General features: G+C 45.6%; 1 protein-coding gene across 1 annotated transcript; it reads left to right on the forward strand.

Annotated features, from left to right (window-relative positions):
- Positions 1-8508: 8508 nt before the first annotated feature.
- LOC135527996 (adenosine receptor A3-like) lies at positions 8509-10122 on the forward strand. The gene is made up of 2 exons (XM_064956742.1): positions 8509-8957; positions 9043-10122. The coding sequence occupies exons 1-2, from the start codon at positions 8593-8595 to the stop codon at positions 9746-9748; spliced, it is 1071 nt and encodes a 356-aa protein (XP_064812814.1). The 5' UTR covers positions 8509-8592; the 3' UTR covers positions 9749-10122.
- Positions 10123-15604: the final 5482 nt, after the last annotated feature.

Below are 15604 nucleotides of genomic sequence, written 5' to 3' on the forward strand. Positions count from 1 at the left end.
GTGAACTCTTGTTGATCCCGGTGGACGCTCTTGTGGAATTCTGTTTTTTGTTCTTGTTTATTTATTTTTGAGTATCTTTTGAGGCTTTTTATGCTATACCTACCACCTTGTGGATTTGCCTTGTTCTTGTGGAATTCCTTTTGAGGTTGTGGAGTTACATGTTTTCCTGAAGGACTTCACTTTTTACTTTATTAAATACACCGTCTCAAGTACTGCTGTGTCTGCCTCATCTTCTGGGTTCTGCCGACTATTCGTGGCTCAGTTGGTTAAGTGACTGTTTCTCACTCCGGAGACACGGGTTCGTAACCGGGTCCTGACAGAAACACAGAGCCAAAAATGAACCCAGAGGCAGCCAGTTCCCAGGACCTTGTTGCCATGCTGTCCCACCACCAGGAGACTGTCCAATGCCACGAAGCCGCCCTGGTTCAGCAAGAGGCATTAATGGCTAGACATTCTCATCTTCTGTCGGAGATGCTGACTTCCATAAAGCAGATATCTGATCGACTTACCCCGGCAACAGTTCCCGTCCCAGTACCTCAGATTCACGTACCCATGGCAGTTAACCCCCTGGCTGAACCTCGTCTTCCACCTTCCCAACGGTTCTCAGGTGATCCAAGTGCTTGTAAAGGGTTTCTCACCCAATGTTCTCTCTCCTTCGAGCTGCAACCCTCATCTTTTCCCACCAACCGGTCTAAGATCGCATATATCATCACCCAGCTGTCGGAAAAAGCCCTGGCCTGGGCTACTGCTGTGTGGGATGCCCATAGTTCCTGCTGTGCCAGCTAATCTGCCTTTGCTGAGGAATTCAAACGAGTGTTTCAAGGCCCAAGCAATGGTCCTGACTCAGCCAAACAGCTCCTGACTCTCCACCAAGGTCGGCGCAGCGTGATGGACTATGCCATCCAGTTCCGCACGGTGGCAGCAGCGAGTGGCTGGAACAACGAGGCGCTCACGGTGTGCTTTCTGAAAGGCCTTTCTGACACTATCCAAGATGAACTGGCCACTCGGGAACCACCGGACAATCTCGAGTCCCTGATCAAGTTGGCCTCACGCATTGACCAGCGTCTGAGAGAGAGAGAACTCAACCGTAGACCTCTTTCCCCTATCAGTCCCAGCTCAGAGTCCCCACCTTTATCCTCGCTGGCTCCACCGGAACCCATGCAGATTGGACGCATCTCCCAGGCTGAGAGAGACCGCCGGATGAGGGAGCGACGCTGTCTATATTGCGGCAAACCGGGCCATTTCCGTTCCACGTGTCCCGGGCTCCAGGGAAACGCTCTGTCCCGTACAGACCGGGAGGAACTGTAACGGGAAACATAACCTCCTCCCATCCGTCCAACTCCCGTCTGCTCATTCCAGTCACCCTTTGCTGGGACAACCACAAGCTTCACCTTCAAGCCTTGGTAGACTCTGGAGCCGCAGGTAACTTCATGGATGGTGTCTGGGCGAAGGAGAATGGTGTTCCCTCTGAACCTCTAAGTGACCCCATGAGGGTTACTACATTGGTTGGAAGCCCTTTGGGATCTGGACTTGTCACTCATGTCACTACCTCCTTGCGACTTTCAGTTTCACAACACCAGGAATTGATGAACTTTCATTTGATCTCCTGTTCCGAGTTCCCTCTCGTCCTTGGATACCCCTGGCTTCACAGCCATAACCCTCACATCGACTGGTCTGTGGGCACTATCAAGCAGTGGGGTCCTACGTGCCAAGCTACTTGTATTTTCCCGAATTCCCCGAGTTCTACTCCCGAGTCTTTAGAATCCATCGACCTGATCTGAGTTCCCGAGTGTTACCATGACCTCAAACTGGTGTTTAGCAAACAGAGGGCCACCTTGCTACCACCCCATAGACCTTACGATTGCCCCATCGACCTGTTTCCGGGCACTTGCCCCCCCAGGGGTCGGATCTTTTCCCTATCTCCACCCGAACGAGCTGCTATGGATACCTACATCAAGGACGCTCTGGAAGCAGGCCTCATGCGTCCATCCACCTCCCCGGCGGGAGCAGGGTTTTTCTTTGTGGCCAAGAAAGACGGTGGATTACGTCCCTGCATCGACTACCGGGGACTCAATGCCATAACCGTCCGTAACCATTACCCGCTACCCCTTATGGCCACAGCCTTCGAGCTGCTCCAGGAAGCAGTTGTTTTCACTAAGCTTGACCTGCGGAACGCATACCATCTTGTGCGGATCAGACCTGGTGACGAGTGGAAGACCGCTTTCAACACGCCTACTGGTCACTATGAATACTTGGTGATGCCCTTCGGCCTGACCAACGCCCCAGCGGTGTTCCAAGCGCTCATAAACGATGTGCTTAGGGATATGCTTAACATATTTGTTTTCGTTTACTTGGATGACATCCTCATCTTTTCGAGCTCCCTTCAAGAACACACAAAGCATGTCAGACAAGTACTCAAACGCCTCCTAGACAGCCATCTGTACGTTAAGCCGGAAAAATGAGAATTCCATTAATCCAGAGTACAATTCCTGGGATTTGTAGTGGAACCCGGTCGAGTCCAAATGGACCCCAGGAAGGTAGGGGCGGTAGCGGATTGGCCCACTCCCAAATCCATTAAGGAAGTTCAGTGTTTCCTGGGCTTCACAAACTTTTACCGCAAGTTCATCAAGAACTTCAGCTTGGTGGCAGCCCCTCTCTCAGCTTTAACCAAGGGTGGCAATGCAAGGTTTTTGTGGGGAAGAGAAGCTGAGATGGCCTTCCAAGGACTCAAGCAGCGCGTCCTCTCTGCTCCCATCCTGATACTACCGACTACGGATGAACGTTTGTGGTGGAGGTAGACGCATCAGAGGTTGGTGTTGGAGCTGTCCTGTCTCAGAGGGGTGAAGACAAGAAGCTTCATCCGTGCGCTTTCTTCTCACACCGGCTTACCCCGGCTGAGAGGAACTACACGATGTGGGGGATCGTGAACTCCTAGCGGTTAAGATGGCATTGAAGGAATGGAGACACTGGCTCGAGGGGGCTTCTCACCCGTTTCAAGTGCTTACGGACCACAAAAATCTGGAGTATATCCAGCAGGCGAAGCGGTTGAACTCTAGACAAGCTAGATGGTCTCTCTTCTTCAGTCAATTCCAGTTTATCCTCACCTATCGGCCCGGGTCGAAGAATCTCAAACCGGATGCCCTGTCCCGAGTCTACGCTCCTGCCATTCGAGATGACACGGACATGCCTGTCCTTCCTGCTGCTAAGATCGTCGCTCCGATCTCGTGGCAAGTTGAGGATACCGTGAGACGAGCTCAAGCTATCGAACCGGACACGAAAGGAGGTCCTGCCAATCGGTTGTTTGTCCCCAAGGCAGTGAGGACTCAGGTCCTTCTGTGGGGGCACTCCTCTCGCCTCACCTGTCACCCGGGCGTAGGTCGCACCTTGGAGTTCATCCAGCGTAAGTTCTGGTGGCCTACCATAAGAGAAGACGTTGCCACTTTCGTCAATGCCTGCCCCGTGTGCTGCCAGGGCAAATCTTCTCACCTCCGCCCTCAAGGACTCCTTCACCCTTTACCTGTTCCCCACAGACCCTGGTCCCGTATCTCATTGGACTTTATTACTGGCCTTCCTCCATCCCATGGCAATACTACTATCCTAGTCATAATCGACAGGTTTTCAAAGGCGCCAGGTTCGTCCCTCTGACTAAGTTACCTTCTGCCAAGGAAACTGCTGAGTTGGTAATTAATCATGTGTTTCGAGTCTTCGGCATTCCTCAAGATATGGTTTCTGACAGAGGTCCCCAGTTCGCCTCAAGGTTTTGGAAGGCCTTCTGCCAACTCATGGGGGCTTCTGCCAGTCTATCTTCAGGGTACCATCCGGAGTCCAACGGCCAAACAGAGAGGATGAATCAAGAGCTGGAAACCACCCTCCGATGTATGACTCGTAACAACCCGTCCACATGGTCGTCCTTTATTGTTTGGGCCGAATACGCGCACAACACCTTGCGCTCCTCCTCCACTGGTATGTCCCCGCACGGGTGTCAGTTTGGCTATGCCCCTCCATTGTTCCCGGACCAGGAGGCAGAAGTCAGAGTGCCTTCAGCCTTGAAGTTCGTCAGACGCTGTCGGCTTATGTGGAGGAAGACCCTTCTTAATCTTATGCGTTCCTCACAGAGGTACCAACAACAAGCCAACAGACGTCGCCGTCCCGGGCCTACCCTGCGCCCCGGCCAGAGAGTCTGGCTCTCCACAAGAGACTTACCACTACGGGTGGAGTCTCGCAAGCTGTCCCAAAGATACATCGGTCCCTTTAAGGTTGCCAGGAGAGTTAACCCAGTTTCTTATCGCCTACACTTACCCAGATCCCTTAAGATTAATCCCATGTTTCACATTTCCTTATTAAAACCTGTTGTTTTTTCTCCCCTTGTCCCGGCAGACAGACCTCCCCCTCCGCCTCGTGTCATTGGAGGCCAGCCGGCTTATACCGTCCATCGGATACTGGATTCCCGCCGGGTGCAGCGGTCCTGGCAGTATCTGGTGGACTGGGAAGGCTACGGTCCCGAGGAGCGCTCCTGGGTTCCTGCCAAAGACATACTGGACCCTGACCTCATTCGTCAGTTCAGGGCCCTCCACCCGAGAGAGCTGGTAGGAACGTCAGGAGCCGTTCCTAGGGGGGGATTCTGTCAGGATTTGGCCAGGGTTGTTCCGGTTTTTGGTCACTAGATGCCCCCATTGTGCTTTTTGACCTTTTGCTTTCCCTTGATCCCCATTATTATTTGCACCTGTGCCTCGTTTACCCCTGATTGTATTTAAACCCTTAGTTTCCCTCAGTTCTTTGCTCTGTGTTTGTATGTTAGCACCCAGCCCTAGTATTCTGTGAACTCTTGTTGATCCCGGTGGACGCTCTTGTGGAATTCTGTTTTTTGTTCTTGTTTATTTCTTTTTGAGTATCTTTTGAGGCTTTTTATGCTATACCTACCACCTTGTGGATTTACCTTTTTGTCTTGGAGGATTACCTTGTGGATTACCTTGTTCTTGTGGAATTCCTTTTGAGGTTGTGGAGTTACATGTTTTCCTGAAGGACTTCACTTTTTACTTTATTAAATACACTGTCTCAAGTACTGCTGTGTCTGCCTCATCTTCTGGGTTCTGCCGACTATTCGTGGCTCAGTTGGTTAAGTGACTGTTTCTCACTCCGGAGACCCGGGTTCGTAACCGGGTCCTGACAGTAAAGTAACGGAAAAATAAAAAAGGATCCACTGCTCCAAAACCGCCATAAAAAAAGCTGTACTATGGTTTGCAACTGCACATGGGGACAAAGATTGTACTTTATGGAGAAATGTCCTCTGGTCTGATGAAACAAAAATAGAACTGTTTGGCCATAATGACCATTGTTTAAAGACATCCAATTAGTGTATGTAAACTATGTTTGTAGGAAAAAGGGGGAGGCTTGCAAGCCAAATAACACCCAACTAAAATTCATCCAGCTTGTTGTGGGAAGCTTATGGAAGGCTACCCATCGCGTTTGACCCAAGTTAACCAATTTAAAGGCAATGCTACCAAATACTAATTGGGTGTATGTAAACTCCTGATCCACTGGGAATGTGGTGAAATAAATAAAAACTGAAATAAATCATTCTCTCTACTATTATTCTGACATTTCACATTCTTAAAATAAAGTGGTGATCCTAATTTACCTAAAACAGGGAATTATTACCAGGATTAAATGTCAGGAATTGTGAAAAACTGAGTTTAAATGTATTTTCCTCAGGTGTATGCACCTGCAGCATCCCTGAAAATACGGAATAAATGTTTTTAATAAAACAAATATATACAGTTTATGTCTGAAGTTCTCACGGCTATGCTGGCCGTCCACAGGAAGCGAATGCAATCCGGAATTATGGTGGAGCCCAAGTTTGCCCGAGCATATGATGGCTTTGGTGAGCCTACATGGCTGATGGAGATTTGTTTAAGTCACAAACAGAGAGGAAGAGGGCGAAGCGAGAGCTTTTATATGTCCAAAATAAGCCCAATGCGTTTCTATGGGCTTATTTTGTAGCCTGCCTTCCTGGCTTTAGGACAAAGACTCCAATTGTTAGGGTGGAGACTCGAGCACCTTGTCATTATATACAGGACTGTTACAATGGAGATTTTGAGAAAATGGACACATGTCCCCTGTTTTGTTTTCACCTGCGATTTTAGCATGTAAATCTTGGTGGGGCAAACCCCCCATCTTTTTGGTTTAATGCATACCAGCAAAACCACTACACAACACAACACTAGACAATACATTAATTGCACTATAACGGTGAGAAACGTTACCCACAAACTGTTAGGGTCTACATAAAGCTGTCCCAATAGCTTTCTTTTCAGCACCATGGAGTGAATCCTTTCCACCTCTACACCTGGCTATCAGCGAAGCAGTCTGGCAGTCTGGCAGCGAAACAGTTAATTCAACCTCATATACTGCCTTTTTTTAAATATAGCTGGTGTGGCTGACTTGCTTAAACAATTGTGGTTTCTACTGACAATTGAGATTTACAAACAATGGCATAAGGGGACGACGACGAGCACATGAGAGGCAATCACTAATTTCATGTAAGACATTGATGAGCGAGCTAGGACGGACATTGTCAATATAACTATTTGTTCAGCACTTTTGAAATATACAGCGACAGAATTCAGAACATGGGCCGTTCTTACAGTATTCTCCCTATACACCAAGTTAGAACCGTAGGATAAATAAAGGGGGCATATAAGCAGCCAATGAAAGCTCTTACAATATTCAATAATTACATTTCTCTAAAACTATAGGCTACATGTGCACCACCAAGTCAGAACAGTAGGCTAAGTTATGAAGGCACATGGGCTACTAACGGCTTACTACACAACATACACTTAGGTATACTGTAGATAAGAAAGAAATACTATCTCCCTGTTATATTACAGAATTTATGCAGCAGCATAAAATACATTTTTGGACTCACCTTGTTGTACTGTGCTCACTTGAACAGTAAGGTGGCGCAGCAGTTCTTCTGAGAACATTTTGTCATCAAACTTTGTCATCAAAGTCTGGCATTCTCTGGATTTATGATGCTTTCTTGACAACTGGGAACAAGGACAAAAACAAGCTCGATTCATGACGTCAGTGATCTTCAGGTCTAGAAAGAGGCCAGAATTCCCAACTTGGAATTCCAAGTTGGATGACCGTTCAAAACGTATTTTCCCAGTCTGAGCTAGTTTTATTCCGAGTTGCCAGTTGTCTTGAACTCACTGAAGTCATGCTGGATTGATATCATGGCCAATGTATTCAACCTTTTCTGGCCCATGGCGAGTGAATGTTTCTCCTTTTAAGCTTGGAAAAGAGACCCTTAAACCCAGACTTGGACCACACACCCACTCCACTGACCAGCAGGCTAGTGATTGCTTTGCAAAACTTGCAGTTAGCCACTGATTCCTTCCAAACCACTCATTGTTGAATTTGCGATATCCAACTTGTTGTGTAATGTTTATGTCCAATGGCCGAAGAGCACCGATACATTTTATCTATAATTTATCTTCATATGACAAGGATTGAAAAGGATTTGCCAGTAGATTGTCGACTTGATTCATGATGATGACTGCTTGCTAGCTAAGATTTTGGTTAAGGTTAGGAGTTAGATTAAAGGGTTAAGGTTAGGGTTAGGGGAAGGGTTAGTTAAAATGCTGAAGTTGTCTGTGATGAGATTCAAACAAGCAACTTTGGCTTGCTAGACGTTCGCGTTATACGCCCAACCCGACCAGCCACCCTCATTTAGTTTTAGCCTCAAGTAACCCTCTGTCTTATGTAACTATACCAAACATATTATATCATAGTAATTTGAGTGTCCCGGATTTACATTTACTATGTTACGTCTAGTCTATGAGACCAGGCTGGATTTTGAAGTAGCATGGTTTTCTAAGGTAAAAGCAAAAATAAAATATTCCCGGAAGTGAAACTTTTGAAATGAATTGTGGGACAGTGTTAAAAATGGTGATTGAACTTGAATACTGAAACAATGATGATTGAAAACCATGCCTTAAAATACATGTTGAAACGGACCTTTTTGTTGTCTGCCTCTGCCTTTTCTGTGCCTGCTCATCCCAGACATAACACCTGTCACTTTCCACATTGTGGCATGTATACCATTCACAGAAGCAAGTATATTTTTGAGCATCCTTCCTCTAAAGCTACAGGAAATGTGTACAACACGACCACATCTGAACATGTTTCTTTAGCCAACATAAAAAAAGTCCTGTACCATCTCTCAGATTTGAAGATGGAAACACCTTGCATCGTATTACCAAATGTTTATGTAAGATAAGGCTTCATCTGAGAGGAACAGAAATGGTTTAGCTGTGGTAGCATTGTAGTTTTTTCAGATTTACAACAAGTCTATTTATGGTATATTGAAACTCTTTTATACACAGTCTCCTCCTACTAGCAGTGTAGGAGAAGTGAGATACCACAACAACACTTATCACCAACCTATAGCAGGCATGTGGGGGCTGTGACATTTCAATATACCGTTTCAATGACCAAGTGAACATCCTCAAGCCTAAAGGAACAAGAAACGTGCTGGCAAATCTCCAGAGGTATAGAACAGAGCACACTTAGTGTTAAGTACAGTAAATGCCCATATTGAACTTCCATTGGAAGGCCGACAGGATGCCTGGAGGAGAAATTGTCTACACAGTGCTGGCGGTGCTGATCGCTGTTGCCTGCTGTCTGGGAAATGTCCTGGTGATCTGGGCAGTGTGGTCGAGCAGCAACCTCCGGCAGCCCACCTTCTGTTTTTTGGTCTCCCTGGCTGCAGCTGACTTCCTTGTAGGTTCTGTGGCTGTGCCGCTGGCTGTGCTGGTGGATGGACGGGTGTGCACCTCGTTCAATGTATGTCTCTTCATAAGCTGTGTGGTCGTCATGTTGACAATGTCTTCGGTCATGTCTCTGCTAGCCATCTCTGTGGACAGATTCCTACGCGTCTTCATCCCTCTCAGGTGAGCGTGCATGCATATACAGTACATACACACAGCTTTAAAAAATGGTTGTCATGTCAGATGAACAGATTCTCTGCTTCAACAGGTACAAGAGGACAGTAACAGAGAGGAGATCTTGGGTGGTGGTGGCAATATGTTGGTTTGTTGCCTTCATGTTGAGCTTCCCACCCATGCTTGGGTGGTACAACCGTGACACCTTGTCTCACTCAGGGAACTCAACCACCATAATCTGCCGTTTCCTGTCTGTGATTCCCATGTCATACCTGGTTTACTTTGTATTCCTCCTCTGCACCCTCACTCCGTTGCTTGTCATGGCTGTCCTTTACTGCTACATCTTCTGTAGTATCCAGAGGAACATGAGAGAGAAGGTGGGGTGCGGTGCCCAGTCCCACACCTACTTCAGGAAGGAGAGGAGCCTGGCCCGATCCCTGACTCTGGTCCTGGTGCTCTTCGCCTTTTGCTGGCTCCCTCTGGACATCATGAACTGTGTTGCCTACTTTGGTAACCCATCAGACATACCCCAACAGGCCTTCTACGTGGGCATCCTCCTCTCCCATGGCAATTCAGCTGTCAATCCAATCGTTTATGCCTTCAGGATCCGCAAGATCCAGGAAGCGTACCTGAGGATATGGAGGAAGGTCTTTGTGTGTCGAGGTGACAGGCAGGGCTCTCAGAGCAACCACACCACTGAAAAAAATATTAGCAGCAACCCTGACAGTGCGACCAGAAATAATGATGCAGATGCTATCAGTGTTGTGAAAATCGGCACAGTTGAAGGGGCAGAATGTTAATGGTGTAGGAAGACAACAAAAATGATTGTCGTTTAGCTTTTTCTATCTTTGGCAAAGTGCATCAAGACCTAAGAACCTGAATAAAAAGGGAAACTACTGCCAGGGTGTTACATTTCACATTTGTTGAATAAAACTGAGGGTTAATAAATACATAGAGAAGGTTGCAAAGATGTCAAGTAAGAGGGCTCTTTTTCGGTTTCAGTTTACTCATGAATTTCCTTTTCTTGAATGTACTGAATTTTAAATGTTTTTTTTCTGTATGATCAAATTGGCAAGAAATGGAAATAACATGATTTATATGGAAGTTTCCAATTAATATGGAGATGTCTAATCTGAAAATGTGAATGTGAATGTGGATTGGGCATATGAAACAAGGAAATAAAAATTGCAATCTCATTCAATGATTTGTCTGCTTCAGCAATAAACGATAAGAGTGTCTGCTAAATTAGTCAAAAATATAATAAAATCATATGTAAACCCCATGGGACTAAATGGGACTGAAGCAGGTTTTTTTCATAGGACTGAAGCAGGTTTTTTCATTGTGACTAAAGCAGGATTTTTTGTTCTTTAAAAAAGAGAAGAAGCAAAAAAAATAGATGTAAAATTAAAGGGATCGTTGTGTCAAAACATAGGCCCCTCATTAAGCTATGACGCGAAAACAATAGAATCTTCCACAGAAGTTGTGTGGATGATAATGCAGTAGAGATCGTGCTGCTTCTAATCTTCTAAAATCCTATTGGTATTACGTTTTCAAAGCCATTGTTTTATTGATGGCTCCCTCAGAACAAAAATACAATATTATGTATGTTAACTCACTGTTTTTCACATTTTACCATTGGAACACATTAATCCAGTCTACGACCCTCTTCTCTGTATCGATGTGCATTACAGCAGTCATAATGGGATAGCTAGCATTGTGTACTGTAGCTACAGATCTGTACTAAGTACTAATGGGTTGTTGGAGGCATTCTACAAAGTTTGGTGAGTATGTGGAGAACATTAAACTCAGTTGGTTACCGGTAATGGGATCTCTTCACCACAGCCACATAATCCCCCTGAGGAACCTGACCTGGCGAACCTCTGCATGGTAAAATTAAATCAAATTTATTTGTCACATACACATGGTTAGCAGATGTTACTGCAAGTGTAGCGAAATGCTTGTACTTCTAGTTCCGACAATGCAGTAATAACCAACGAGTAATATAACCTTTATTTTTTTTTTACAATTTACCTTTATTTTACTCGGCAAGTCAGTTTAGAACAAATTCTTATTTTCAATGACGGCCTAGGAACAGTGGGTTAACTTCCTGTTCAGGGGCAGAACAACAGATTTCTACCTTGTCAGCTCGGGAATTCAACCTTGCAACCTTTCGGTTACTAGTCCAACGCTCTAACCACTAGGCTACCCTGGCTAGTGATATATTTTACATCAATTCCCATCAATTCCCATTATTAAAGTGGCTGGAGTTGAGTCAGTGTGTTGGCAGCAGCCACTCAATGTTAGTGGTTGCTGTTTAACAGTCTGATGGCCTTGAGATAGAAGCTGTTTTTCAGTCTCTCGGTCCCTGCTTTGATGCACCTGTACTGACCTCGCCTTCTGGATGATAGCTGTTGTAACTTTAATGCGTTACAAAGTTAATGTTTAAGTTAATTCATTGAGCTGTATCTAAATATATTTCTTTACAGGTATTTACATATGTAATTGTATTGGTCAGTATTGAATTACACTTTTGACTGCAAGTTCCAGAATGCCTTGCAACAGGAATGAGAGAGATAACTTGGCAGTTATGTTCAGGTGCAAAGTGATTAAGCTTTCCTCTAGCATCTTACCTGCATTGCTCTGTAGAATCTAAAGTTGTTAAATGCAACGTGAACAAGTATTATTACTAAAAGAAGCTTTCATATCAAACCCGACGTCCCGAGTCATTACTTTGAAGACAGTTAATCTAAACAGGCAGTGGCTCTGTGAACAGGCAATGGCTCGGGTGGTTGTTGTCCTTGATGATCTTTATGGCCTTCCTGCGACATCGGGTGGTGTAGGTGTCCTGGAGGGCATGTAGTTTGCCCCTGGTGATGCGTTGTGCAGACCTCACTACCCTCTGGAGAGCCTTACGGGTGTGGGCGGAGCAGTTGCCGTACCAGGCGGTGATACAGCCCGAGAGGATGCTCTCGATTATGCATCTGTAGAAGTTTGTGAGTGCTTTTGGTGACAAGCCGAATTTCTTCAGCCTCCTGAGGTTGAAGAGGAGCTGCTGCGCCTTCTTCATGACGATGTCTGTGTGTGTACGCCGAGGAACTTAAAACTTACTACCCTCTCCACTACTGTTGCAACAATGTGGATAGGGGGGCGCTCCCTCTGCTGTTTCCTGAAGTCCACAATCATCTCCTTTGTTTTGTTGACGTTGAGTGTGAGGTTATTTTCCTGACACCACACTCCGAGGGCCCTCACCTCCTCCCTGTAGGCCGTCTCGTCGTTGTTGGTAATCTGTAGTTTTGTCCGCAAACTTGATGATTGAGTTGGAGGCGTGCATGGCCACACAGTCATGGGTGAACAGGGAGTACAGGAGAGGGCTCAGAAAGCACCCTTGTGGGGCCCCAGTGTTGAGGATCAGTAGGGTGAAGATGTTGTTACCTACCCTCACCACCTGGGGGGCGGCCCATCAGGAAGTCCAGTACCCAGTTGCACAGGACGGGGTCGAGACCCAGGGTTGATGACGAGTTTGGAGGGTACTATGGCGTTAAATGCTGAGCTCTAGTTGATGAACAGCATTCTCACATAGGTATTCCTCTTGTCCAGATGGGTTAGGACAGTGTCCAGTGTGGTTGAGATTGCGTCGTCTGTGGACCTATTTGGGCGGTAAGCAAATTGGAGTGGGTCTAGGGTGTCAGGTAGGGTGGAGGTGATATGGTCCTTGACTAGTCTCTCAAAGCACTTCATGATCACGGAAGTGAGTGCTACGGGGCGGTAGTCGTTTTGCTCAATTACCTTAGCTTTCTTGGGAACAGGGACAATGGTGACCCTCTTGAAGCATGTGGGAACAGCAGTCTGGGATAAGGATTGATTGAATATGTCCGTAAACACACCAGCCAGCTGGTCTGTGCATGCTCTGAGGACGTGGCACGGGATGCCATCTGGGCCTGCAGCCTTGCGAGGGTTAAGACATTTAAATGTTTTACTCACGTCGGCTGCAGTGAAGGAGAGCCCGCAGGTTTTGGTTGCGGGCCGTGTCAGTGACACTGTATTGTCCTCAAAGCGGGCAAAAAAGTAATTTAGTCTGTCTGGGAGGAAGTCATCCTGGTCCGTGACGGGGCTGGTTTTCTTTTTGTAATCCGTGATTGACTATAGACCCTGCCACATACCTCTTATGTGTGAGCCGTTGAATTGTGACTCTACTTTCTCTCTATACTGACGCTTAGCTTGTTTGATTGCCTTGCGGAGGGAATAGCTACACTGTTTGTATTCGGTCATGTTTCCGGTCACCTTGCCCTGGTTAAAAGCAGTGGTTCGCGCTTTCAGTTTCACGCGAATGCTGCCATCAATCCACGGTTTCTGGTTAGGGAATGTTTTAATCGTTGCTATGGGAACAACATCATCAATGCACTTTCTAATGAACTCGCTCACCGAATCAGCGTAATCGTCAATGTTGTTGTTGGAAGCAATGCGGAACATATCCCAGTCCACGTGATCGAAGCAGTCTTGAAGCTTGGAATCAGATTGGTCGGACCAGCGTTGAACAGACCTGAGCGCGGGAGCTCCTTGTTTTAGTTTCTGTCTGTAGGCAGGGAGCAACAAAATGGAGTCGTGGTCAGCTTTTCCGAAAGGAGGGCGGGGAGGGCCTTATATGCGTCGCAGAAGTTAGAATAGCAATTATCCAAGGTTTTACCAGCCCGGGTTGCGCAATCGATATGCTGATACAATTTAGGGAGTCTTGTTTTCAGATTAGCCTTGTTAAAATCCCCAGCTACAATGAATGCAGCCTCAGGATATGTGGTTTCCAGTTTGCAAAGAGTCAAATTGTTACGGTTTTCTGTATGCGAAGGAGAGTCGGACCAAAATGCGGCGTGTTGATTACATTCATGTTTAATGACAAACACACTGAAACACAAACACTACAAAACAATAAACGTAATGAACGTAACGAAAACCGAAACAGCCTATACTTGTGTAAACTAACACAGAACAAGGACACTAAGGACATAAGGACAATCACCCACGAAACACTCAAAGAATATGGCTGCCTAAATATGGTTCCCAATCAGAGACAACGATAAACACCTGCCTCTGATTGAGAACCACTTCAGACAGCCATAGACTTATCTAGAACACCCCACTAAGCCACAATCCCAATACAAACACACCACATACAAAACCCATGCCACAACCCTGGCCTGACCAAATAAACAAAGACAAACAAAACATACTTCGACCAGGGCGTGACACAAATAAAGTTTGTTCAGGGCCATCGATGTGTCTGCTTGGGGGGGAATATATACGGCTGTGATTATAATTGAAGAGAATTCCCTTGGTAGATAATACGGTTGACATTTGATTGTGAGGAATTCTAAGTCAGGTGAACAGAAGGACTTGAGTTCCTGCATGTTGTTGTGATCACACCACGTCTTGTTAATCATAAGGCATACCCCCGCCCATCTTCTTACCAGAAAGATGGTTGTTTCTTTCGGCGCGATGCGTGAAGAAACCAGTTGGCTACACCGATTCCGTTAGCATCTCTCGAGTGAGCCATGTCTCTGTGAAGCTGTACTAATTCATTACTGCTATTCACAGTGTTGGCTACAATCTCAGAGGTGTATTCACTGCCAGTGGGTTTCTGTTGCAAAACGTACCCAGAAGTGAAAACTCTAGCAGACAGTGATAAGTGAATTTATTTGTTTAAAGTAATGACTAAAGGATTCCACCCTGAAATCATAGAATTGTATGAAATGTGTTAGTAGTCATAATTTCATAATACGTGTGACTCGACCATTGTGATGCTGTGTAGTGGTGTGAGAGTTGAGAGAACAAAGGACAACAGGAAAGAGGTTCCTTCCAAGGTCCCTCTTATCTGGGGAGGAAAAGAACGGCAAGAAACTGCCAAGGCCGGTAGAAAAGTGATAAGTGTGTGTGTGTGTGTGTGTCTGTGTGTGCGTAGAGGGGGTTATAAAGGCTGTTCAAATTTTGGTTGACTTTAGAACGCTCTCTGAATAAAGCTTATGAACCTTTTGCAGAAGCTGAGTCTTTGCCTAATTATTATTATACCCAGGGTCTTACAAACCTTGGGGATTGGTCAAAGCTTAAATAATTGTTTAGTTATCATCATTGGGATTGAAAATTCTCATGACAGACAGATAGGGCTCAACCAGCACCTGTCCTTTTCCCCTCCTATTAAAATTTGAACTCGCAGCTCAGTAGATGTTTTTAATTGTATGATTTATTTTGGTAATATTCCATAGAATTGGATAGTTAGCATTTTTCACATTTCATGTCAAAATCATGTTAAAGTAACTTTTAGACACTTTAGGATGATCTGGATATAAATCCACAACATTTTAATTTCGGGGTTATTGACTTGCAGTGGTTTTTGGACACAAATGCTAAAAACGTAGTGTTTTAAGACAGTGGACAGCTAGACAATACCAAAGCATGGATTGCTGTCTTACCTTGTCCATCGATTGCTTACAGGGTAAGGAAACCAATTTAGGTGAACTATTCCTTTAAATAATCTTCTTTCCTGCATCATTGTCCTTCTTCTCATTATGTTCACCTTCAGTTTCATTCTCAACATGCAAAATGCTACCATAATGCCAATGTGGTTAACAAGAAATTTGTGAAGTGGTTGAAAAACAAGTTTTAATGAC

Source organism: Oncorhynchus masou, chromosome 5 (genome assembly GCF_036934945.1).
Source record: "Oncorhynchus masou masou isolate Uvic2021 chromosome 5, UVic_Omas_1.1, whole genome shotgun sequence".
In the NCBI taxonomy this organism is placed as follows: Eukaryota; Metazoa; Chordata; class Actinopteri; order Salmoniformes; family Salmonidae; genus Oncorhynchus; species Oncorhynchus masou.